The sequence below is a fragment of the Micromesistius poutassou genome (genome assembly GCF_964030765.1).
Source record: "Micromesistius poutassou genome assembly, chromosome: 3".
In the NCBI taxonomy this organism is placed as follows: domain Eukaryota; kingdom Metazoa; phylum Chordata; class Actinopteri; order Gadiformes; family Gadidae; genus Micromesistius; species Micromesistius poutassou.
In genome coordinates, this window is record NC_140273.1 from 4,290,427 (window position 1) to 4,316,338 (window position 25,912).

The following is a 25,912-nucleotide window of genomic DNA, read 5'->3' on the forward strand; positions in this document are numbered from 1 at the left end:
ACACACACACACACACACACACACACACACACACACCACAAAACATGTCATCACTATCAAAATAACAGCCTCAACAGCAGCACCATCAGAAATATAGAAGGAAGTAATAAGTAATATATAAATAATATAAATATAATATATAATAATAAGTAATAAGTAATATATAAATAATATAAAAGTATAGAAAACTTTCTTAACAGCAGCATTACAATATAATAACAACTGCAGGCTCCAAAGATGAACGATGAAACAAACAAACACACAAATACCTATTTTTCACACACTCAAAATGTACTTCAAAGTGCAGTATTGTCCTAATCAAAATATTTCCCCAACACTATGCAGAACTGTAACGGTTGGATAGTGTGCAATACTAAATTGCGTGTGCCTTCTCAAAAGCTGCAGGAGGCTTTACAAAGGTGCACAACGACTTTTCTTGGCAATCAAAATCGCTAATCAAGTCATCATAAGACACCCTATGTGCCACTTGAATTACTTCACATAAATATATGAAAATACAAAATAATTTCAGTTTCAATAGTTTCCATGCCGTGTGACCCAGTGACTCCAAACAAGTATCCGATTATATTACTAGACTGGACACACAAGACACACATCTTTTTATGGTATTTTAGTGCTTCGTCTATTTTTTATGAATAACTATGCAGAAATTATCTCTTTTTTTCAATAGCTTCCATGTTGTGTGGCCCAGTGACTCCAAACCAGTATCCAATCGTATGACTACACCCTAAAAATAAGACACACCAATTGTTATGGTATTTTACTGCTTCCTCTATTTTATATGAATATTAATATATATATATATTTTTTTAAAGCTTCTGTGCCATGTGACTCCAAACCAGTATTGTATTTCTAAACCCTTTCTAAACAGACATCTACCTCCCGAGTCGTGCTTTTGAGTCCTATTTCCCCTGCTGCTCACCCAGCCGTTACATTGGCCTACTAGCATATGTAATCTTAACCTTCAAATGTAATTTAATATTTTCGGTTTCATCTAGTCTTTGGTGTGAGTGAGTTTCCAAAATGGTTGTTATTTGTTATGTGATAACTGATCTAATATAGTAAAAAAATATATCCTCTTCTGCAAAGCCAAGTGAAAACTATAAATGCAACACGGAGATTACCTTGACTTCTGAATGAATTTTTTTTTCGCCACCAGATGGCACAATCGGCCTCTATCCAAAGAAGAAAAAAATATATCCTCTTCTGCAAAGCCAAGTGAAAACTATAAATGCAACACGGAGATTACCTTGACTTCTGAATGAATTTTTTTTTCGCCACCAGATGGCACAATCGGCCTCTATCCAAAGAAGAAAACGTTGGACGTGAACTACAAAACACTAACATGAACTATGTGTACTGTACATTCAGTGTGTACAGTGCAGATGTGTCATGGGTATTATATATTTTTCGACTGTCTTAATGTTAATATTTCTGTCATCTCGTCCATTGAACACGAGGGTCCATTAATGTTTCCCAGACAGAATATAACGGTCGGGTGAGTAGATGTGATTGATCATTTACCTTCCAACCAAGATTATTGGAGGATGTTAGTGGGCTATTACTTAAAGGCCCAAACTCACAAGATGTTAATGAATGTGTTAATGACACAACTCTTCCAGGACGTTCTCATGCTTACATAACAAGCAACCCTGTTCCTGTTAATCTGTTTAGTCAAATGAACACAGCATCAGTTATACACTCAGCGATAGGACACTCCTTTGTGTGGCAGCATAAGGCAATCAATTGTGATAACAGATGAGAACCTTCCAACTGTGGGATACAACTTTTACAGAGCAAATACAGTATAACCTTAAAAGCGTTGCTCCTTTCTTCCAAAGAACTCTGAAGCCATGGCCAAATGCATTTCTTTAACAAAGCGCTCATAATAAAAATTACAAACTTTCGATAAAAAACAACATCAAATAAGAAACAACATGAGCCGTTTAAGTGCTTTAGGTTCTTTTTGGCTTCAAGCACGCTCTGCGGCGGTCGGGGCAGCAGTGCGATGAACCAGCAGCTAGTTGTATCCGAGGTGCGTGTTGTAGCGGCCATGTTAAGCTGCCTCCTATAGTGAACAGAAAAAACACACAGACACAAACATGAACACATACAAGCACACAAGCTTATGGTTTGGAGGGGTGGTGTATTAATGAAGGGCTGTAGTGATATTGACTAGACTGAACATATGCCCCCACAGAGCACCTACCTGCTCTGTAATGACACACTCCCGTTGGATTGAAGCTACAAACAGAAGAAGGCACAAATTGAATGAATAAAACAGCTTGACTCAAAGCTAACGGCTACACAAACCTTGCAGAGCTACTGAATTGGGAAGCTTTCAGTTATGCAGTGACAGGGTCTACTGTAGTACAGAGGGGGGATTTCCACATTCCTTTCTGTATTCTAACTAAAGTGTCAACGGGGTAGGCAGTAATGGGCCTGGGTGCGGCTGGCCCCCAACACATCACTGACCCACCCACAAAAAAATAAAAAAAATACACTGATTCACTGTACTTGTATGGTGATTCCCTGCACTGGTAGGGTGAATCACTCTACTTGTAGGGTGATTCACTGTCCTTGTAGGGTGATTCACTGTCCTTGTATGGGTCCATATGGGCTGAAGCACATTAATTCCAAAAGACAAGAGCGGGGCGCACACCTAGTGACCTTCAAGTGCGCTCTGCAGCGGTCTGATCAACGATGTGGTGAGCCTGCAGCAGGTCATACACGGTGTCCACGTTGGAGCAGTCCTGAACAGCTTCCTCCTTTGGTGAACAGAAACGTCACGTCCACGCACACATACGACCGCACGCACACATACACGCACACAGACATGCAGATACACATGCACATTCACATCACACTTAATGCTCAGGAAAGGTGTTATGCAAACATCACAGCTCTGACACGTATATTTCATGGACTTTATTATTTATAACTCACAAAGACATTTCACATTGCGTGTACGTTGATCCACAAATCTTGGTACTTGTGCTTTGTAAAAGGGTGGATATCTTAATCTATATCTTAATAAATCCATACCAAGCAGCAGAGATGGGACAAAGTCACTGTTTGGCAAGTCCCAAGTAAGTCCCAAGTCTTAGCAGTCAAGTCAAGTCCGAGTCCAAGTCCCAAACTTTTTCAAGTCCTGAACCAGTCACCATGTACTTTTTATTTAATAATGTCATTATTAGGCTATTGATCATAATTTCAACATATCACTCTAATGTACAGTGTCATTTCTTATCAATACAGTTATAATAAATGTGTTATGATGTGTGCATGCGCCAAAATCCTATGGTGTCTCAGAGGAGAAGTGAGAGTGGATGGTGGGTTTGAATTGTATTAGTAGGCTAAAGTTTGTAAAGCCGCACCTTGACTAGTGTGGCATATGAGCTATGTATGGATGTTTGAAAGGACTGCTTGAGTGGATGTCAGTTACAGTATGCTACAATTTTCCTTTCAACACATTGTTTTATTTAAATATTAAGTCTCAATGTTTAATCTGCATTACAAAACTCCTGAATTGCAGGGCCTGGAAAAGCTTACACTGCATATACAGACATACTTTACGGCATTCCACCAACCATTGCTATTTGTCCTATGGGTGTTATTCTGATATTGAGGCAAATCATGATCAGACTGTCCTATAGGACTACTGCTCACAACAAAGACAGATGGGGAAAAATCATGCATGTTTTTGGTAGGCCTATTTACACATTTATGAGAAAATATGAAAAGACATTGAATGAAAGTTTTGTGTGGGACTATATTTCTATGAATTAGCCTGAAGCTTCAGAAAGTTTTTAAACAAAGCATAGTTGTGTGTGTGTGTGTGTGTGTGTGTGTGTGTGTGTGTGTGTGTGTGTGTGTGTGTGTGTGTGTGACGTCAACTGTGTGCGTCTTGGGTGTCTAGCCCTCCAGGCGGGAAATATGTTAGATATCTAAAATCTGTTTTTGTCAAGTCTCAAGTCAATAGCAGTCAAGTCGAGTCCACATCCCTGCCAAGCAGCACCTCTACCTAGAGGTGAATGCTATGTATGCAGCCACATTTTACAGACAACGTTGGACCAAACTCTACAAGATCCCCAAATGCGTTTTGAATAGTTGCTGTGTACAATTATGTTCTGCAAGTGAGTGAGGGTATTTTTTTTTTTTTACAAAACACAAGTAAAATGTATGCATTGTGGATAGCAGTTTACAAAGCACAAGTAACAAATATTGATGGATTGTTGTACACACAATGTGAATTGTCTTCTGAAGACTACCACTCACTACCTTTTATATGCATATCGTCATCTACAGGTTAATGCTATGCACGCATCCACATTTTACAGACCTTACAGATCCGCTGCGGTACATGTTGAAATTACATGAAAAAAATACTGCATCAACAACAGCATATTGACTAGTAGTTTGTGTAGTTTGTGTGTAAAAAATTATCTGAAAGTTAGTATAGAGGTAATTTTAAAGACATAATTTGAAAATATATTTTTGTGGATTTGTGTGATATAATTTGAGGGTAATAATGTGGCCTGTGAAGCCCTTTGGGAATGGAACTGTGATTAAGGGCTGTAATAAAGTGGACTAGACTGTACATAGGCTCCCACAGAGCACCTACCTGCTGTAGTACGCCTTGGTCCAATTGGATTGAAGCTACAAACAGAAGAATTCAGTAAATGAGTGATGAATAAAAACAGGTTCAAACAAAGTGGCTACAGAAACCTTGAAGAGCTGAATTTTATCAGTTGTGGCCTGAAAGGGTCTACTGTAGTACTGTGGGCCTCCCACATCACTCACAGCCCCACGCAGCCAAGGTTGTTCAAAATACATTTTGTTACAAAGAGTAGAAGGATTTATGTAAGAAAAAATATACAAACTTGATGCATTGTTTGCTTTTTGTTTCAGAACTGAAACGTGCATGTTTAAAGCCAAAAATAAAGTGTGCGTTCACTGGCTCTTTAACATTACCGCCACAATGGCTAAACAGTGATGTAATGCATTATTTTAACAAAGAACGTTGTGAGGAAGAAGACCAGTCTCCATTGACAAGTCCCCCCAGCCCAGGTCAGAGTCCGACTCATCCCTCGCACTCAAGAAGGTTAGCTCCCTCGCGGTCGGCCATCGATGCCGGTTCACCCGCCGATTTATCTGTGATTGATGAACTACCTTCACAGCCATAGTCTGATGTATGCCACAGTATATAATAGGTCATGCAGTATGTGAATACCTGCTCTGCTGTTGGGTCGATCTATGTTTAGTTGTCACTTTCAGTTAAAGTGGCAACATGTAGATCTATTTGATCTGCAAATATGCGTTTATATACAAATATACAACAATAGAGGACTGCTACATATGTGCGTTGGGGAAAACACTCAGTTTCTTTGAAAGGATTGCACACCATCTATATATCTAGAAACAAAAGGTAACCAAAACTTTTACACCACCTTTATGTGGCAACAGGATGTTATGTTCTTTACAACTTGTATGAAATGGTAAACTCTTATTTTGGAATGAGTTGCAACTGTTTCCCCTAAAGGCTGCTGGAAGCTTAAAGAACTTGTTCAACAAGTTCATTAATGTTAAATGTACAATTCCGCAAACAATACAATTTAATGATACATTAATAATAATTAATAATACATAATAGGCCATAATTTCCGTTTCTACTAAATAAAATTAAATACATAAATGTTCTTTAATGCTTAACTACATTATATAGACAGACAGGTCTATACAGGCCACACACGTGTGTGTGTGTGTGTGTGTGTGTGTGTGTGTGTGTGTGTGTGTGTGTGTGTGTAAACAATATTCAAACTGTACATTAGACACATTGCACTGATAAATGCCCAACTCTTCGGTTGTGGTTTAGTGTTGATCCTTCAGAAACTGAAGGAGATAGATAAAAACACAAAAAAATCCTTTGCAAGCACCTTATTGCATTGTTCATAACAAATTGTTATTAGGCAGCTGTTGCAATAGTGTGTTTATAGACCTTTTTGGAGGGAATGTAACGCACTATCAAACCAAATACAGAGCAACCTGCAGCAGAAAAGCATTCATTCAACACGAGACCAATCAGAGGAAAGCACTGCTTATCGCCATTGAACCACATCCCCTGCAGCCTGGTTTCCATGACAACCCTGCATCCTGTTACAAATTTCTTGTTCTCATACTGAGAACAGGAAACCACCTGTCCTACCGAGAACAGGAAACCACCGTCCTAAAACGAGAACAACTAGTCGGACCTGCTGCAGAGAACCCTGAGAACAAACTGCCATTAAATATCTCAATCATGTTTAACAGGAAACATTTAGCAACCTTGATATCTTCAACCTCCAGACCACCTCATTTTTTTCTTAACGTCGACGCAAGTTTCACAGCGAGGCCCACTCCTCCTCACCAATCAGAGAAGCTCAAAGAGAAAGAGCGCACCCTTGGCTGTCAATCAACTTTGTGCACGTGATTCAAGGAATGCACTGCTTTTTAACCTTAAACCTACTCACTAGTAGCACTAGCTGGATGAAAAGATGGATTTCTTGGTAGGATAAACATGGTGGCGAAAAGTCATTGTGAAACGTGAGAATAGAATATCTCTGCACTGGTGTATGAAACTCCTTCAGCAGACAGTCCTTACGTTAACATACAGTATGTTTGGACCAAATTCTAACAACATTTTGACCTACTGCAGCTTTACCCAACAAGAAAAAAGACTTGCCTTGGGGATCTCTGCCTTTCTTCTTTCTCTTCACAACACAGAATACACATACGGATATGACCATGACAGAGAGGATGGGAATCACAATCAGGATCACACTGATGGACTCCTCTTCATCTTCATCACCTGAGTCACAACAGAGTCAAAACACTCACGTCACTATAAGCTCCACAACATAAGCAGTGTCTTTGAGCTTTCTGTGTAGTCCAAGTGGAGGCAGGGTGTGTGAGGACTTCTTACCAGTGGGCTGTTTTACTGTGCAGGACGTATTTGCGTTGACTGACCAGGTGAGGTTACCAGCAGGGTTGGCAGACACACAGTGGTAGGAGGACTGGAGACCCAGCCGGTCCACAGTCAGAGAGAGAGAGAGCTGGGTGCTGGTCTGGTTCACAAGGTCCTCTCCTTTATACCAGGAGAGAGTCCCTCCACTCAGTTGGTCCACAACACACAGCAGGGTGCAGCCCTCACTGCTCTCAGACGTTACTCTGGGCTCCCGAACGGCATCTGGTGACAGAAGACCACAAGGTCAGCTTGACCCCTCCTAGACATGTCCACTACCTTCTAGTATACAGCTTGACCACTCCTAGACATGTCCACTACCTTCTAGTATACAGCTTGACCACTCCTAGACATGTCCACTACCTTCTAGTATACAGCTTGACCACTTATCCACTACGCTACCCTCTAAACATGAACAATGCACATTGTCTGGAGACAGTAGAAGAGCAAGGTCTTCATCACAACAAGAATAAGTTAATGTGACCTACCATAAATACTCAACTTGAATAATACAACAGCCCCGTTAACATTAACAGAATAATCCCCTGAATCCTCGGTCTGCAGTCTTCTTATGGTGAACCGCCCAGTGTGTCGGTCCCAGGACAATTTGTCCTGGAAACCTTGATCCTCTATTTCCATCACACTATCTCGCACTCCAGCGATAACATTGTTTGATTTCAAAATATATCCACGACTCTCGACAGGCTCAGGTATGGTGACCTCTCCTCCCACAGTGGAGATCAGGTTCTGCTTGACTTCCTGGTCAGCAGATGACATCATCACTGTAACAGATCAGGGGACATCGCTCAGTCAAACATCCCTGTAACTTTACTGTAGTACCCTAATGAAATACTTTAGTAACCTACTGTAGTACTGTAGCTAACTACTGTAATACTGAAGTACCCTACTGTAGTATTATAGTGCAACATTTTCTAAAGAGAATGATTTTCTGAAATCTTTGGTTTTATTCAAAATTTTGATGATTAGCCTATTCCATAAGCATCATACATAGCCTGTAGTGAAGAGAGATTTTGGGATATTTAATGGACAATTTTAATAAAATGTAAAAGGATTGGAAAGTTTCATAAAATATGATTTTAAAATATGAAGTGTTCTCCACAGTGTCCGATATAGAAACTGTGTAAAAGTATCAAACTTTGGGCCGTTGAGGTGGTGAAAAGTGGAGTGACCGCTGAACACGTGTTTGGTACATATATCGCTATGTTGTGTGTAGGCCTACCTTCGCAGTGCTGAGTTTGTCTTTATGGCCCCGATTGTTAGGATGTAAGTTTGGTATATGGGAAAAATACTCAATGTTTAAAATAAATGTAAATAATTATTATATACTATACATAAAAAGAACATGTTCATGTTCATTATCTTGCCTATATGCTATATGAATGAAAATAAGTATGGAAATACACAGTCACCAAAAGCTGTCCTCACTAATACAAAAAAAAAAAAATATATATATATATATATTTTTTTTTTCTATATCTATATAGATATAAATTTTGATATAGACCTTGGATGTTTTGTACCACCAATATAGTTGGATTCTCAGGGACCGTTCTGGGAGGGGCAGGGTCTAAATAATTATAACGCTGGTACAAACCGGTGTTGGAATCAAAGCCACGACTTATACGACGAGCAGGTAAAGTGGCCTTTACTGGAGGCAATGGTTTGGTACATGGGAATACAGTAGCGTTCAGGGCAGAGGTACAAAACAATAGACAAACAAAGGGGTACGGAAGCAGTCGAGAGGATTTCAGGAGATCACAAAGAAGTTAATGCTGGGATGCTAGACACAAAGGTACTAAGAGGAACTGTCCCAGAGGGAGGGAAACACACTGACTAAAGACACTAGCAGAACGATAATGTGGGACAGGTGAAGACAGTCAAGGTGAGGGAGGACAATCACAGGTAACAGGAAACACAGGAACAGGAAACACAGGGCAGGAGAGACACATCTGAAAGAAGAGGAAATTAGAGTAATATAAAGTAACAGAAAACAATGACAAAATGAATGACACAAATAATACATAACTTAAGGAGCAGGGCGAGATGTGAATAGCTGTCTAAACTCAAATGTCCCAGAAAGCCCCCGCGCCGTGGCTGACTGTACCACACCACTGCCCATTATAGTTCTACTATCTATTATAGTCCAACTATCAATAATAGTTTTACAACCTCATCTATGCACACATCTCCTTGTTCGAGAGCCATAAAGCTCCTGATGTGAACATGTCCTACTTTAACGAAGCTCTCACCAGTATAAGAAAGTGTTCAGGGCTCATTCTACAGGAGAACAGACTTAATGTAAGCATACATTAAATAATCCTGAATTCTCCATGACATGCGTGGGGCAGGGGATTGTAGGAAGGCTCGCGTGAAAACTGAGGGGGTATATTCCCCCTTCGTCCGGGAGCTGGCTTTCTTGGTTTGTTGGAGTAGGCTGGACTTTGCACATAGACCTCTTTAGAGTAATTTGTATACTCTGAATGTTTTTCACCTTCTCCCCCATGATGGTTCTCAGCTCGCGGATTTCACCGTCTCTCCAGTAAGAACTACTCATGTTGCTACATCATCAACACCTCTACCCAAGTCCTGCCCCTTGTACCGCGATGCCGTCTAATCGCATTCACATGAAAATAGAACCCCTAATATGTGTAGGGTTCGTCAAATATGACGGGCAAAATTGGCCACCTGTGCCAGGTAACTTAAATAAAAATTTGCCAGGCTTTTTACAATGTAAAAGTAATCACCACAGTGCTGTCGTTCCGGCATTTCAAATAACAAAAAGAAAAAAAATCGCCTTGGCATCGGCAACATGAGACGATCTACGATGTATTCCATTTATGGTCGATTGTCGATAGAATTGACAATCGGCCCATTCCTAGCGGGCAGTTGCTGAAGGATAAGCTCGTGAAAATAAAACAAGGCGTATGGTTGCCACACATAGCCAACATGTGGTCCATTAATTCCAAATGGAGTCCTGGCAGTGACAGCACATTCAGATTCAGCCAAGCGTCTGCACGTCTGCAGGAGGTACGTTTTCAATTTTCCATATTTGTTATCCTCAGGGGGATCCTCCAATAAACGTAATAAATTATCCGTACAGCGGTTAAACTGCCCAGGGCAGCGAGGAGGTAGACGAATTTCGTGTCATCTGCGGTACAGTGGCGATTTCTCTAAGACTGCAAGGGAAGCTCAGCTTCCCCTAAAGTTTCAAAAATTAAATGGTCAAATATATACTGTTGTGTTAACATTTCATTGACAAAAAATGCGTTAGAACACGTCCATCTCAAAGACGAGTTTGTTCAGAATCAGCTGCTTATCACAGGTCGACTGACTCGATTTCCTTCTCATACACTCCTGTAGCGTCACAGTGCATTTTCCTGTTGAAGCTCAGGGTCCATCCACTTCAATGGGGCTGCATAGAACAGCTTTTTTTAGTGCGTCGAAAGTCGACGGTCATTGGATAATGCTGCGATTATGTCCCTCCCACGGACGCTCATCTCTGGGGGTGAATGGAGGAGTGGTCTGGCCTGGACGCTGGGCTTCTGCGTGATGAATGGAGGGTCTGCAAAGACTGAGTTGCTGTTTGATTGACAGCAATTTTGAACCATTTAAAAGTCGCCGGAGCTCTCTTCAATTCCTCAGTCCCATCGCGGATTTTTCAAGCGAGTCGAAAGACGAACTGCAACCTATTTCTTGATATTTGCTTGGCGAAATGGCTAGACAATTTTCATCGTACATTTCATACACTTATTCACACAATTCCTTCCTTCAGTTTAACATAATTCCCACATTTCCTTGTTCAATATCGTTTTTAAAGACACGGAGTTGGACAGTGCAATGCCTCAGCTTTACAAACTGTTCTCATTAGTGGCAACAATTAGAGCTACATCTGCAGGTGTAGAAAGGAGCTTCTCCTGTTTAAAGCGGTTCAAGTCCTACACCTAACACAATGGACCAAGGTCGTTTAAGCAGCCTAGCTCTGCTGGCCATTGAGAGGACACTGGTCAAGTCACTGGAAAAGACAGCTAGTTGGTATGACAGAGCATTTACTTGAAAAGGAACAGAGAGCATAATTTACATATACATAAATTGACAATTTATATGATGTAGGCCGAAAATTAGCTTCCCCTCTTTAAAAGACCAGCAGCCGCCACTGATGTAGTATACCTCAGGCTCCATGAATAGTGGGGAATAGCTATTCCCCACTATTCACTTTACCTTCGGCAAATAAGTGTGCAAACCGGGCCTCGGCAAAACGAGTTACGGAATGCTGCTCCAAACAAAACAAAAAAATACTAAAATTATCTAAACTGTGTAAGCGTCTGAGAGCGTCAAGGTCACCAGTGAACTATATGTATACAAACAAAGTGAATGCCAAAGGACTGGGTTACAGCTGCAGCCAAAGCAGTTTTACCGTGTTTATATATAAACAAAAAAAAGCATCAACACCAAACGGCTGTACCGCATCATCGACTAGAGTCGGCCCACATTTATTAACCATATATAATAAACTGTTACCAGTAGATTTTGAATATACAGGACCCTGAACACATATAGGATCCCGAAGACACAGCTGTGTGCTGTCGATCGCCCCCCGGGTGGCCAGGACAGTGACCAAGCTGCCCAAGTTCTCTTGGTCAACGCCACTAGGGTCATACCTGGCCCAGTTCCGGCTTGCTGCATGGCACAACGGTTGGGGTGCCAGGAGGCTGTCGTCCACCTTGATCTGGTGCTGGAGGGGACGGCAGTACGGGTACTGCTCGTCCTGGCCCCTGTGGAGCAGCGAGACCTTCAGGCCCTGACCAGGGCACTGGAGAGGTGGTTCGGGCAGCGGACCTTCAGTGACCAGAGCCGGGAACAGCTAGCTGGACACCGCCGCCAGGAGGAGGAATGCCTGAGGACATAAGCTGCTGATGCCCAGCTCTACACTCAAGTGGGTACCCAGACTTCCCCGCCAAGTCTGGGTACCCTGCACGGGAGGACCTGGCTCTCCACACGTTCCTGCAGGGGCTCACGCCGGAACAGCTGCGGCAGAATGTCTGCCACATGGCTAAGGTGGTTTGGCAGAGAAGGGCCTATGCCGCCTGCTGCCGAAGACATGCATCCACACCCAGGGGGGGAATGCGGGGATGTACTTTCCCCGAAAGTCTGTGCAGCCACCGGCAGGGCCCCCAGAGACCTGCCCGTTGGCGCTGAACACTCAGTGTAAGAGACATACAGGCTGAAGATGAGCAGCACGGTGTGTTAGAGTGTGTGTGTGTTGCAGAGGGCGTGGTTCACCTGGGAGTGGGCGTGTGCACGGTGCGGAAGTGTGTGTGCGTAAAGGTGGGCACTCACCGGTGACGCAGATGAGAGAGAGAGAGAGAGTCAGGGTTGGGAGTAGCCGTAATTTTTGTTGACCGCTACCGCTACTCATTCATTCATTTATCACCCTTTTTTCCTGTTTAATCCGCCAGTCTCATTTTCACGTTTACCCATCCTTGCTGCGCTGTGATGGCTCTGTGCTGTTTTGTTACAATAAATGCACCTAAGCATATTTGGATCTCAGCGTATCTTTATCATAATCTACTATAGCGCGTCACAAATCTACGTACCTGAGGACCCAAACCTCATATACTCTCAGCGGCTAAAAGGTTTGTGTTTGGAAGCCGCAACATTTGTCAACAAAAAACAGGCGTTTAATGAAAATCATCAAGCCGCATCAAAGAACCAAGTCGTCCCGCACCGACTAGCCCGAGAACGAAGGAGCCACAGCTAAGTGCCACACCACGCCAAACATTTACCTGGGAACAGGTAGGCCTGAACCTGTTAATGTTTGTGGATTAAGGAATCCGCTTCGATTGGAATGCATTGAGTCAAATGAGGACAATGTATTAAATGGATACGCTGGTTGCATTGGCGCATTGATGGTGGCGCATATTCTCCGTGCTTTAATGGATTGTGATGTCGGGACTTTGTGGCATGTGGCGGCTGATGTTGTCTAAAGACCTACTGCTTGTTGAAATGCTTGGATCGAATCCGCTCTGTCAATGAATTGAAATGCAATGTCTATGGATGGATTTGAATACGCTCTTGAATGAAATGTGATTGTGTTGCTTCATACAAAAATACAATCTAACGAAAATGAGTCAAATAAACGCTGATGCTGAATGTTCAAACATGGAACGTGAAAAGAGGGAAATCAAACTGACGGCCAAAGCAATGGAAAATAAAATCGAACGGTTGCAGCATGAGCGCAAAAGTGCCGTTAATAAAATCAAAGAGCTTATTCCGCAAATAAAAGCGCACATGAAATCAAAAGAAAATGTAACTGAAATCCCCTCACAACTGAATAACTTGAATGCACTGTGTAAAAAGGCCACTGACCTGCACAACGAAGTATTGCAACTTCTTCCTGATGATGAACATAAAAAACAAAAAGAGTGGTTTTCTAGCATTATGGATTACAGTGATGCATTCAAGGAACAAGTGGAAAAATGGATAAAGGAAAATCCGCATGAAAACTCAAATGAATTACCACTACAGACAAATACTTCTGAGCAACCAACAAAGGAAATAAATTATGCAGAACAAATTCCTGTCGAAAAAAGTAAGGATTTGTCTGTTGCTGACCCTCCAGTACCTGTTTCCACTGGACAAGATCCTCAGGATGAACTACAGCCCTGTGACAGCATCTCAAATGCAACCAAGAAATCACGCTCACATCATTCCTCATCCTTGGCTTCACGCTCATCTGCTCGCTTAAAAACGGAAACAAATCTTGCAATTTTGGCAACAAAACAAAAGGCATTAAAGGAAAAACATGCATTGGATGAAGAGGAGTTAAAGCTACGCAAAAGAAGAGAACAGCTTTTACTGGAGAATGAAATCGCTGAGGAAATGGCAAAACTAAGTGTTATAAAATCACAAAGCAGTGTTGGCAGTAAATCAAAGTCAAAGGTTTCAGATGGGATGAACTCATACTATGAAAAGACATGCTCAAAACAACAACTTAACATCAATGTTATGGAATTTGTCCCATCACTGCCAGTTAAACTAAAATCCAACCCAATTGAAACCACACAGACAGTTGTGAAGCCTAAAGTCACTCACTTACCTGACATAAAACATCTCCCAGGTCCTTCTTACCTGCTCCAACGTTATCTAACCACTCCTGAAGATCCTGTGACCAATGTTACACAAACTGATGCATCACAAAATGACAGTGTGCTGGACATAATGAGAAAACAAAATGAAATTTCAACACTCTTGATGCAACAACAATGCCTCTCAGCACTCCCAAAAAGGGAAATTCCCATTTTCGATGGTAACCCACTCAAATACCATTCGTTTATTAAAGCATTTGAAAATGGAGTTGAGCGAAACACCAGTAACAACTGTGACAGACTCTACTTCCTTGAACAATACACCAAAGGGCATGCAAAGGGACTAGTGAGGAGCTGTCAGCACATTGAGTCGAGCAGAGGATATGTGAAGGCGAAGGCTCTATTGAAAGAGCACTATGGCAATGAGCAAAAGGTGGCAGCAGCATACATGGAGAGAGCTTTGTCATGGCCCACTATTAAAACAGAAGATGTGAAAGCCCTCCAGGAGTACGGCCTCTTTCTGCGTGGATGCTGCAACGCTTTGGAGGATGTGCAGTATTTAAGTGATCTGGACACACCCACAAACATGGTGGAAATCATTAAAAAACTGCCGTACAAACTCCGAGACCGCTGGAGGTGCGACGCATGTGACCTGCAGGAAAGGTACAATAGGAGAGCAAGGTTTGTGGATATTGCCAACTTTGTTGAAAAACAGGTAAAAATCTTGACAGACCCTGTGTTTGGAAACATTCAGGACACTGTTATAACAACTAAACAAATGAAACACAAACCTCCCCCTCGCTCCAGCATCAGAGGAACCAGCTTCGCTACCACAGTGAATCGTGTGGAGAGAACAGCTCAACCTGTGAAAGCTACATACATAAAACCACCAGCCAAGAAGATCTGTCCCTGCTGCACCGGAGGACACACATTGGATGTGTGTGCGCGGTTGGAAAAAATGGCACACAAAGAGAAAATTGACTTCCTGAAGGAAAATGGTGCTTGTTTTCGCTGCCTGTGTATAGGACACATAAGCAAAAATTGCCAAAGGAAGATTTCCTGCTCGAAGTGTGGCCTAAGACATCCAACTGTGCTCCATAAGGATAGTGTGGCAACGGCAGAACCAGCTGAGAGAAGCATCCAGGTTACAGTGGACGACACCTTGGTTTCCAGTGGGCTTACAGGGGCTGGTGAGATGGATTGCAAGCTTCCTATCGTGCCGATCCAAGTGAAGGCGAAGAAGGGCAATAAAATCATTCTCACATACGCCTTTTTGGACCAGGGAAGTACTGCGGTGTTCTGTACTGAGAGTCTGAAGCAGAAGCTCAATTTGTCTGGGAAGAGAGCCAACATTCTTCTCAGGACCATGGGGCAGGAGAAGGTGGTCAGTAGCTACATTGTGCCAGAGCTGGAGGTGGCAGCACTTGAAGATGACAGCTTCATTGAGTTGCCAAAAGCGTATACTCAGTTGTCAATGCCAGTCCACAAAGCAAACATACCCACAAATAAGGATCTGACAAGGTGGCCATATTTAAAACACATCTCCTTACCACAGATTGAGGCTGGAATTGAGTTGCTGATTGGAACGAATGTTCCACGAGCCATGGAACCGCTGGAAGTTATCCGCAGTGAGCACAATGGACCCTACGCTATAAGGACGGCGCTGGGCTGGACGGTAAATGGACCACTGACAGGAAACGGTGGAGAGGCCAATTACTGTGAGCAGCCAGTAACTGTGAACCGTGTGTCCATTGTAAATTTGGATGAACTGTGGCAACAGCAATTTAAGATGGACTTTCCAGAATCTGCTGTGGAGGAACAAGTGGGTCTGTCCAGGGAAGACCTGAGGTTCATGGACATGGTCACAAAGTCAGCCAAACATGTCAATGGTCACTACCAGGTCGCCCTGCCTTTGAAAAATCCAAACGTCAGCATGCCAAATAACAGGAAAGTGGTGGAACAGCGTCAAAACCATCTGAAGAGGAGGCTCCAGAGGGATCCAGTGTTTTACAGGGAGTATAACACCTTTATTAACGATCTACTTGGTAAAGGTTATGCTGAAAAGGTTCCTGATGCAGAGCTGGAAAGAAGTGATGGCAGGGTCTGGTACATACCGCACCATGGTGTCTACCACCCGACAAAGGGAAAGCTCAGAGTTGTTTTTGATTGTGGTGCCAGTTACAAAGGACAATCTCTGAATGAAGAGCTGTTGCAAGGGCCCGATCTAACCAGCTCACTGATTGGAGTTGTGACCAGGTTCAGGAGGGAACCTGTGGTCATCATGGCTGACATAGAAGCTATGTTTCACCAGGTGCAAGTGCCCCCAGATGATGCTGATCTGCTGCGATTCCTCTGGTGGTCACAAGGAGACTTGAACCAAGCACCATGTGAATACAGGATGAAGGTACATCTTTTCGGAGCTACATCCTCCCCTAGCTGCGCCAACTTTTCCCTCAGGAAATGTGCAGAGGATTTTGGACATGAGCATAAGGAGGAGACAGTGGACAAGCTGCAGCACTGCTTTTATGTGGACGATTGTTTGGTGGCAGTTGCAACAGAGGAGGAGGCACTGATCCTCTGTCATGAGCTCATGTCTCTGTGCGCTAAAGGGGGATTCTGTTTGACCAAGTGGCACAGTAACAGATCTGAAGTGCTCAAGACCATCCCAGAGCCCCGCAGAGCTAAAGGCATGGAGCAGTTGGACCTGGACCGGGAGTTTGTGCCCATTGAAAGAGTGCTGGGTGTAGAGTGGTGTATCAAGTCAGACACCTTTAAATTCAAAATTGTATGGAAGGACAGACCACTCAACCGCAGAGGCATCCTTTCTACCGTAAGCTCCATTTATGACCCTCTGGGCATGTTAAGTCCCCTTGTTCTGACAGCAAAAAGGATCTTGAGGGATTTGTGCAGAAGAGGAGTTGGTTGGGATGATCCCATACCAGAGACTGTCTCCAAAGAGTGGTTTAAGTGGGTGCAAGGGCTCCACCTACTGGACAACTTTGAGTTGCCCAGATGTCTAAAACCTCTGGAGTTTGGAGATGTTATTACTGCGCAACTACACCATTTCTGCGATGCTTCTGAGGAAGGCTATGGTACAGTCACTTACCTGCTGTTACAGGATGAGCACCTCCAAATGCACAGTGCTTTCATTATGGGAAAGGCTCGTGTTGCTCCACTGAAGACAGTTACAATTCCAAGAATGGAACTGATTGCTGCAACAATGGCCAGTCGCATGGATGTCCTGTGGAAGAAAGAACTACACATGAGTCTTCAGGAATCTGTGTTTTGGACTGATAGTGCTTCTGTGCTGAAATACATTAACAACGAAAGCTCCAGATTTAAGGTGTTTGTTGCCAATCGTGTTTCGGAGATCCTGAAATCATCTCACCCCGCTCAGTGGAGGTACGTGGATACAGCTTCAAATCCAGCAGACGCAGCATCCAGAGGGCTCAAAGTGGAGGCATTTCTGAAGGACAGACTCTGGTTAACAGGACCTCCGTTTCTTTGCCAACCTGAAACAGAATGGCCTGTGAACCCTGAGCCTGTGAGTCATCTCCCCCAGGACGATCCAGAGGTGAAGAAAACTGCTGTTGTCAATGCTGTACAAGCTGAAGAGGATCCCACTACTCACCTGATCCATCATTATTCCTCGTGGATCCGATTAAAGAAAGCTGTGGCGTGGTGGCTGAAATACAAGGAATGGTTGTCGTCCTGTATCAGGAAGAGAAAAAGGCTAATAGCCAATCAGAGTGAAGAGAGCATGCAGCAACAGAGAATGATGGAGCAGGAAAGGTGCACATTTAAAGGTGCAGCTGTTCTGGGAGCTCCTACATTGGAGGACATTGACAAGGCTGAGCTGGCCATAATTCAGTTTTGCCAGAAGAGAAAGTTTTTTGAGGAGCTCTCGTGTCTGGAAAAGGGACAAAATGTCAAGAAAAATAGTCACCTGCACAAATTGTGTCCAAGGCTGGAGGATGGAGTCTTGCGTGTGGGAGGACGGCTTAGCAAAGCAGCACTGCCTTTGGAGTCTAAGCATCCTATCATTCTGGCAAAAGACCTTCATATTTCTACCCTGCTGCTGAGAAATATACATCAAGAGGTAGGACACAGCGGCCGCAACCACATGTTGTCCAAGCTCAGGGAGAAATACTGGATGACAGGAGCAAGTACTGCCATTAAGAGAGTTCTGTCCAAGTGCACCATCTGCAGAAGACTTAATGCCACTCCAGTTTGCCAGCAGATGGCAGACTTGCCCACAGACCGACTCAAGCCTGATGAACCTCCATTCACATGTGTAGGGGTTGATTATTTTGGACCCATCGAAGTGAGGAGCAGGAGGAGTACAGTGAAGAGGTATGGTGTCCTATTTACCTGTCTTGTATTGAGAGCTATTCACATCGAGGTGGCACCTTCTCTGGACACTGACTCCTTCATAAATGCACTAAGGCGTTTTATAGCCAGAAGAGGACAGGTCCGCGAGCTGCGCTCTGATAATGGGACAAATTTTGTGGGTGCAGAACGTGAGCTAAAAACAACGATTGCGCAGTGGAACCAGGCACAGGTGCATGATGTGTTACTTCAAAAGGGCATTAAGTGGACGTTCAACCCCCCTGCTGGATCACATCATGGAGGAGTGTGGGAAAGGCTTATTAGATCGGTGAGGAAAGTCCTGAACTCCACTCTCAAAGTACAACGCTTGGATGAGGAGGGACTCCACACAGTTCTTTGCGAAGTGGAAGCCATTATTAACAGCAGGCCCATCACCAAGGCCTCCACAGATCCTAACGACCTGGAAGCACTGACGCCGAACCATCTGTTACTGCTTAAAAACCAGCCTTCATTACCACCTGGAGAGTTCCAAGCAGCAGACCTGTACGCACAGAGAAGATGGAGACAAGTCCAGTACATATCTGATCTGTTCTGGAAGCGCTGGACAAAGGAGTACCTGCCTCTGTTACAGGAACGACAGAGATGGACTGGGGTCCAGAGAAACCTTGTCGCAGGAGATCTAGTTTTGCTAATGGACAGTACTGCACCTCGTAATTCTTGGATTATGGGATGTGTCTTGCAAACTTTTCCAGATCGCAAGGGATTTGTGCGTCAAATTCGGATTAAGACAAGAACCAGTTGCTTGGACAGACCCATATCCAAGGTGTGTTTGTTGCTGGAGAAGGAGGAGGCAGCATGAGGACGTTGCTGACCTCTATATGGACTTTGTGTTTTCGGACGTCAGATGGACTTTGCACTAATCGGTCATGACGACCAGAAGAAGGAATATTCGTTGTAATGACTTTTCATGGACTTGAGCAATTTATTAGACATTTTTGCATTATCGTTGAAATTGATATGATGATTTATTATGTCTCCTATTGTGTTTTGAAGTGTGAATTATTATGTGAGACCTAATAATTAGGGGCTGGTGTGTAAGAGACATACAGGCTGAAGATGAGCAGCACGGTGTGTTAGAGTGTGTGTGTGTTGCAGAGGGCGTGGTTCACCTGGGAGTGGGCGTGTGCACGGTGCGGAAGTGTGTGTGCGTAAAGGTGGGCACTCACCGGTGACGCAGATGAGAGAGAGAGAGAGAGTCAGGGTTGGGAGTAGCCGTAATTTTTGTTGACCGCTACCGCTACTCATTCATTCATTTATCACCCTTTTTTCCTGTTTAATCCGCCAGTCTCATTTTCACGTTTACCCATCCTTGCTGCGCTGTGATGGCTCTGTGCTGTTTTGTTACAATAAATGCACCTAAGCATATTTGGATCTCAGCGTATCTTTATCATAATCTACTATAGCGCGTCACAAATCTACGTACCTGAGGACCCAAACCTCATATACTCTCAGCGGCTAAAAGGTTTGTGTTTGGAAGCCGCAACACTCAGGACTGTGCGATGGGTGTTGGGGTCGTCGGGACACTTGACCCCTTACGCCGCGTTCACACTGCATGCGTCCGTTGATGGATCTCATTAACTTTGCATGGGGCACTCCCAAAATGCATTGTGGGACCGTGCGTTCTGTCGGCTCTGTTGCCTGCGTAAAAAAGTTGAGAAATGTTCAACACGGCGTTAGCGGGAGCAGTGTGGCAACGAGCAGAACACCACAAAACATACAGAACACAGGAGGCCCACGTATGTGGCTCCCACACTGCTGAACCTGGGCTCCGGTCGCGTCATTCTCGTACCACTCGCCAGTGGAGCAAAAAGGGGGTATGCACTTTATGTGGCACATATGTGTGTGTATGTGTGTGTATATCAATGGCGGTGGGTCAATAAAGGGCGCTAGGGCGCCGCCCCTCCGTGAAATATTCACTCGAATATATCTGCCAACTTTGAATATACTATTATGCATACGAAATAAATCATCAAAAATACATAGCGTTTATCCTCGTTTAATTGTGTGATAGACCGTACTTGCAACTGCCAGCACCCATTTAAATGCGTCTGAACGTCAATGATTTGGGCTAGGCTAGTTATTGGTCATTCGAAATAAAGCCCTCCTTCAGGTCAGGGGCGCTGGCCAAGTTGAAGTCAACGTAAGCTCGCAAAAAAATCACCATCGGGTCGCACCAGTGTGTGCCCCAGGCCAATGGTATGGCTTTTCTGTTTTTTTATCATCACACGATTGGACAATTCAGCGAATCAATCAAATAGGCTATCTCCCACAGCAACACTTGCGCAACAGCAGAGAAGAGATGGATCCAGGGGCGGAGCCAGACTTTGTGTACATCCAGGGCTTAGCCCTGAGGGCGGTCTGGAGGTCCTCCCCCAGAAAATTTTGAATTTCTAAGATGCGATTTCCTGCATTTTTTTATTTTTTTATTTTTTTTAATTTTATTTGTAGAGCACCTTTCAAAACAAAGTTACAAGGTGCTTAACAATAAAACAATTGATGCATATTAAAATACATAACAATAAAACAACATTAAAATACAGGAATACAAAAAAAGAGTCACAACAATAGTAAAAGAGAATCAGTTTAAGAAGGCCAAACGATAAAAGTGAGTTTTAAGAAGTGATTTAAAAGAGGACACTGAGTCTGCCTGCCTGAGATCCCCAGGCAGGGCATTCCAGAGCCGAGGGGCCCGGGCAGCGAAAGCCCGGTCCCCTCTGGTGAGCAAGCGAGTTTTGGGAACATGTAAGAGGGCCCTACCAGAGGACCTCAGGCTCCGGTCCGGCTCATAGGGGGTCAGCATGTCTACAATATAGGCAGGAGCCAGACCGTGTAAGGCTTTAAAGACAAGCAGTAAAATCTTAAAATCAATTCTAAAACTCACAGGCAACCAGTGAAGAACAGCAAGGACTGGTGTGATGTGGTCACTTCTTTTGGTACCTGTTAAAAACCTGGCAGCTGCATTTTGGATAGACTGTAGTCTCTGAATGTTGCGTTTACTAATACCAGAATACAGAGCATTACAATAATCTAGCCTGGAAAAAATGAAGGCGTGGATGACCTTTTCTAAATCAGTATGGGAAAGGAAGGGTTTGATTTTGGTCAACTGTCTTAGCTGTGCGAAACAGGACTGCAGCACCTTGGTAACCTGAGTATCAAACGAGAGTTCGGAATCAAAGATGACACCCAGGTTACGGGCCTCTTTGTGAACGCTGTTGGACAGAGCACCCAGACTAGAAGAGAGGAACACAGTGCTCGTGCTGGAGCCAGCAGGGGAGACAATGAGCACTTCTGACTTTGTGTCATTCAACTGCAAAAAGTTGCTAGACATCCATTCCTTGATGTCAGCAAGACAAGACGTTATGCGAGACATATCAGAACAGCCAGGTTTTAAAGGTACATACAGCTGGGTATCATCAGCATAACAATGAAAATTCTGTAAGATGGCGTACACAAAACACGTGACTACCTTTGAACCAATCCACGACAGAATTGTCCTGAACGTTCTAAACAGAGTTGGCGGAACTCTCTCTATATACGGCTCTGCTCCCACCCCCACCCTCCCGCCGTCAACATTTAAGTCAGATTTTACAAAGTCTCACTCCAGCCAGAAACCCAAAGTTGGCATCCCTGAAATATTCATGTTAACAGACTAGCTAGTGTTTGCTAACAGTGCGTATGTAGCAGCTAAGGGTTTAGGCCACAGCAAGCTCAATGCAAACCAATGTTGCTGATAGCTAAATTTAAATTTTAACCCCATGGTACCAATCCCATGCATGACACATCTCAATGTTATTAAGTTGAAAAAAATGGTAAATATAAGGTAGGAGGCACAATAGATGTTGTGCTACCATTAGCTGTTCATGTTAGCTGGGCTGTCAGACATACAGGCTACAGTTACATCTGTTTGGAGACATGGAAGCTGTAATTACAGGGTCACATCTCTCTCTCATCAAAGGTCAGTGCCGGCGGCAAGGTGGGGCATTTGTGGGCCGTGCCCCCCCTAGCACAGTCAGGCACAAAAAAAAAATCCCTTTTAGTTATAATTATTACTATTATAATAAATGTGCAAACTGTAACTTCAATGAAATAAAAGAAATACAAGGGGAAATCGCATAATTTTGGTTGTACATGCCAGGTTCGGTCAATGCTCATTGGTTGCTGAGTAAACTTGTTACATTTGCGCGCAAAATCCAAATAGCCGCTAGCTAGTTTGAATGGAAAATAGTGTTAGTGTGCATTTTATCTCATCACAATTTTATCAGTTTACATTTTAGGCCTATTTATGTTAAAAAATGGATTTATGAAAATGGCTTGGACCTCCTCCTCGTCATCTAACAGCAGACACTGACACTCCGGTCACCACCAGCAGTACAGCGACTGCGACGGTATCAGAGAGCCGAGATGGCCCTTCTGCTAATGCTTGCTCCGGACGACCGCCTACGGACTCCGTCAGCGCAGCACTCGAGCAACCAGAGCAACGATCAACAAGCCCCCCAAGTCAGCGGACAGTGGTGGTCGATGATCTCGGGACTGACAGGCCTGTCCAAACTGTGTTAAAACAGTATCCTGTAACGCTTTACAGTGGTAAGGGGCGATCATTTGTTGATAAATGGTTTCACAACAGAGAGTGGTTAGAGTACAGTGTCAAAGTAGACACAGCATTTTGTTTTTGCTGTCGGATGTTCAGGAACGTAAGAAAATCTGGAACATTGGATGCCTTCGCAAGTATGAAATTACAGAGCGTTTACTGTGTATCTCTACGGCCCAGAAAGGTGACGCACAGACATTAACTGACACCGTTCTTTCTGAGCTTAACAAGGTTGGCCTGGATTGCTCAAAAATTCTGAGTCAGGTATATGACGGAGCCTCCGTTATGTCAGGGAGACGTGGTGGTGTTCAGCAAATTCTTCAAGAGAGGCTTGGACGTGAGATTCTGTATGTGCACTGCCTCAACCATCAGTTGCATTTAGTTGTTGTTTTTGTCATGTCTGCAGAGGCCGCGGTTAAGGATTTTTTTGAGTTGTGCAATTCCCTCTACAAATTCTTTAGGAAGCCAACAGTTGCTATGCATTATACAGGGAGACACCTGAAACGTCTTTTGGAGCAGAGATGGACAGGGCATCTTGCCACCGTGTCATTCTTAAGTCATTTGATGACATCAAATCGATTCTGACCGATGCTGACACTGTGCTGGACTATGGTGCAGAGACGAGAATGGAAGCTACAGGACTGCTGCGCGAAGTATCTGAGCCAAGCTTCATGTTCCTTGCCAACTTAACTCACCAGTCCTTGGTCTATTGGACCCACCGAACAAGCTTCTCCAGAGAGAGGACACTGACCTGCTGACGGGTTTAAGTGTTGTGGCGAGTGCAACAGTATGCATTAAAAATCTCCGTTGCGATGAAGAATTTAGGAAGGTGCTGGATACTGTTACGGCCACCAGCAGCGAGATACCCAGGCCCAAACGGAGACGCATAGAGAGCACACGAATGGATGGTTTCGTTGTTATGAAGCCTACAGGAGCACATAGAGCCACAAGTGATGATGACTTGAAAACTGAACTTAGGAGATTGTACTACAACATTATTGATTTGGTGGTCGGGGAAATGGAGCGTAGATTCAGCGAGCGCAACTCACAACTGGCAAGTGCACTTGCAGCACTTAATCCAGAGTCTAATGTTTATAACCCTGATGTTGTCCAGGGGTGTTTTTGATGAGTGTGGAGGCTGTTGTCTAATGTTTATAACCAGTGGCAGGCCTTATTATTTTTGTAGGTGCATAAACTGTTGAGAGGTAAAAAAAAAAACTATATCTGACTTATCATACCTGTGTAACTATTGCATTTATTAGAGCGTTTAGCGCCCTCCGCCTTTTATTATCGTATTTGTGCAGTGCTTCTGTCAGCAGTCCTGATGTTGTCCGTGTTTTTGATGAGTGTGGAGGCTGTTGTCCAATGTTTTGACCAGTGGCAGGCCTTTTTTTTTTGGTGCATAAACTGTTGAGAGGTAAATAAACTATCTGATGCAATCACTAGGCTGATTTAAGAATTGAATTATGGCTGTTATATTTAACAGTGAGATAATGTCATTCAGGTGTGAGGATGGTGGATTAGGAAAGACAGGGGAAGGCAACAGGTTGGTCTAACATTAGGTGGAAGTAAAGGGGGAGCCACTTGATACCAACAGATTAATTTCTTAATATTATTAATATGGAAAAACGAATATGGAAAAGCTATAACATAATTTGTGTTTGTTTGACAATATGTCTTAGTGGAGAAGAACACAAGGGGGGCGTAGCGCAGTTGCATGATTGCTTCGCGCGTTAGCAGGGAGACCGTCAATGCGTGAGTAATTGGACATCCCGGCGCTGCTATCATGACGGAATATTTATAAAAACAATATAGATATGGGGAAGAAATATAGACGGTATTTTGGGGGGCTCTATGAGGCTTGGGGCTCTAGGCAAGTGCCTGGTTTGCCTAACAGTACGGTCCGCACCTGTATCTTATTCCCCCTTTTAAACGCGGAAATAGTTTTTCTAGGTTTTCAAACCGTTATGAATCCGCTTTTAATGCTTGAATAATAGCCAACCTTTACGCAATTATTACACAATAATACATTACAACTATAAACGACATACAGGCTATTACCAAACATAACGTTGAGTAGGCTAACAAACACACATACCGCCGTTCTATTGTTGAAAAGTAAAATGAAGAAAAGAAATACCAGACCTCTTGTGCAGAAGCATAGCTATGAAAAATGCAAATAATCGATAAGAGGGGAAAAGTTTACCTAAAATGAGCAGAAGTCCTCCAGAGATCATTTCCATCAAACAGAACAAAGGATGGTGCCGCTTTATCTGAGCCTCACAGACATAAACAGACGTATAAAGGGGCGGTCGTTTATTTTATTAATGTATCCATTCAGTCAATAAAGTTCACATTTCTTGTGTAGCTGTCTCTGGTTCCAGTTTATTCTTGTTTTTTTGTATTAATAGTAGCTTGGTCACATATAGATAAATAAAATAAATAAACATGGAAAAAAAACATATATTATTTAGCAGCTGAACAGGTAGGCCTGAATGAATCATTACTCAAGTCACTGGCCACTTTGCGCTCAGAAGGGAACATCAGTGCTCTTCATCGTGGTTAGAGTAACCAATCACTTTTCATCAACAGACATTGCCACCCTGGCGCCTCTCCAGACGGCTTGGGACCCACAAGTACTGTACAATGTGTGTGTACATTGCTGATGTGTATCATTTCATAAATCTATTTTGACTGTTTTAATAGTAATATTTCTGCTGGTAATCTCGTCCGCATTGAACAAGAGAGTCCCTTAATGTCTCCCAGACAGAGGGTAGGTCATTCATGTGATTGATAATTTACCTTCAA

General features: G+C 43.4%; 1 protein-coding gene across 4 annotated transcripts; it reads right to left on the reverse strand.

Annotated features, from left to right (window-relative positions):
- Positions 1-1,877: 1,877 nt before the first annotated feature.
- LOC311340799 (uncharacterized protein) lies at positions 1,878-25,376 on the reverse strand. Of its 4 annotated transcripts, none has more exons than XM_084465689.1 (8): positions 25,311-25,376; positions 7,510-7,803; positions 6,983-7,246; positions 6,743-6,868; positions 4,646-4,680; positions 2,692-2,786; positions 2,231-2,265; positions 1,878-2,089 (listed from the first exon to the last, which is right to left on the reverse strand). In XM_084465689.1, exons 1-6 carry the CDS (start codon positions 25,345-25,347, stop codon positions 2,694-2,696), a joined length of 849 nt encoding a protein of 282 aa, XP_084321815.1. In that variant the 5' UTR covers positions 25,348-25,376; the 3' UTR covers positions 1,878-2,089; positions 2,231-2,265; positions 2,692-2,693. The 4 variants fall into 4 exon arrangements, with proteins under 4 accessions (XP_084321815.1, XP_084321814.1, XP_084321813.1 ...); XM_084465688.1 differs by having other exon boundaries at positions 2,684-2,786; XM_084465687.1 differs by having other exon boundaries at positions 2,692-2,789.
- Between the last annotated feature and the right edge of the window lie 536 nt (positions 25,377-25,912).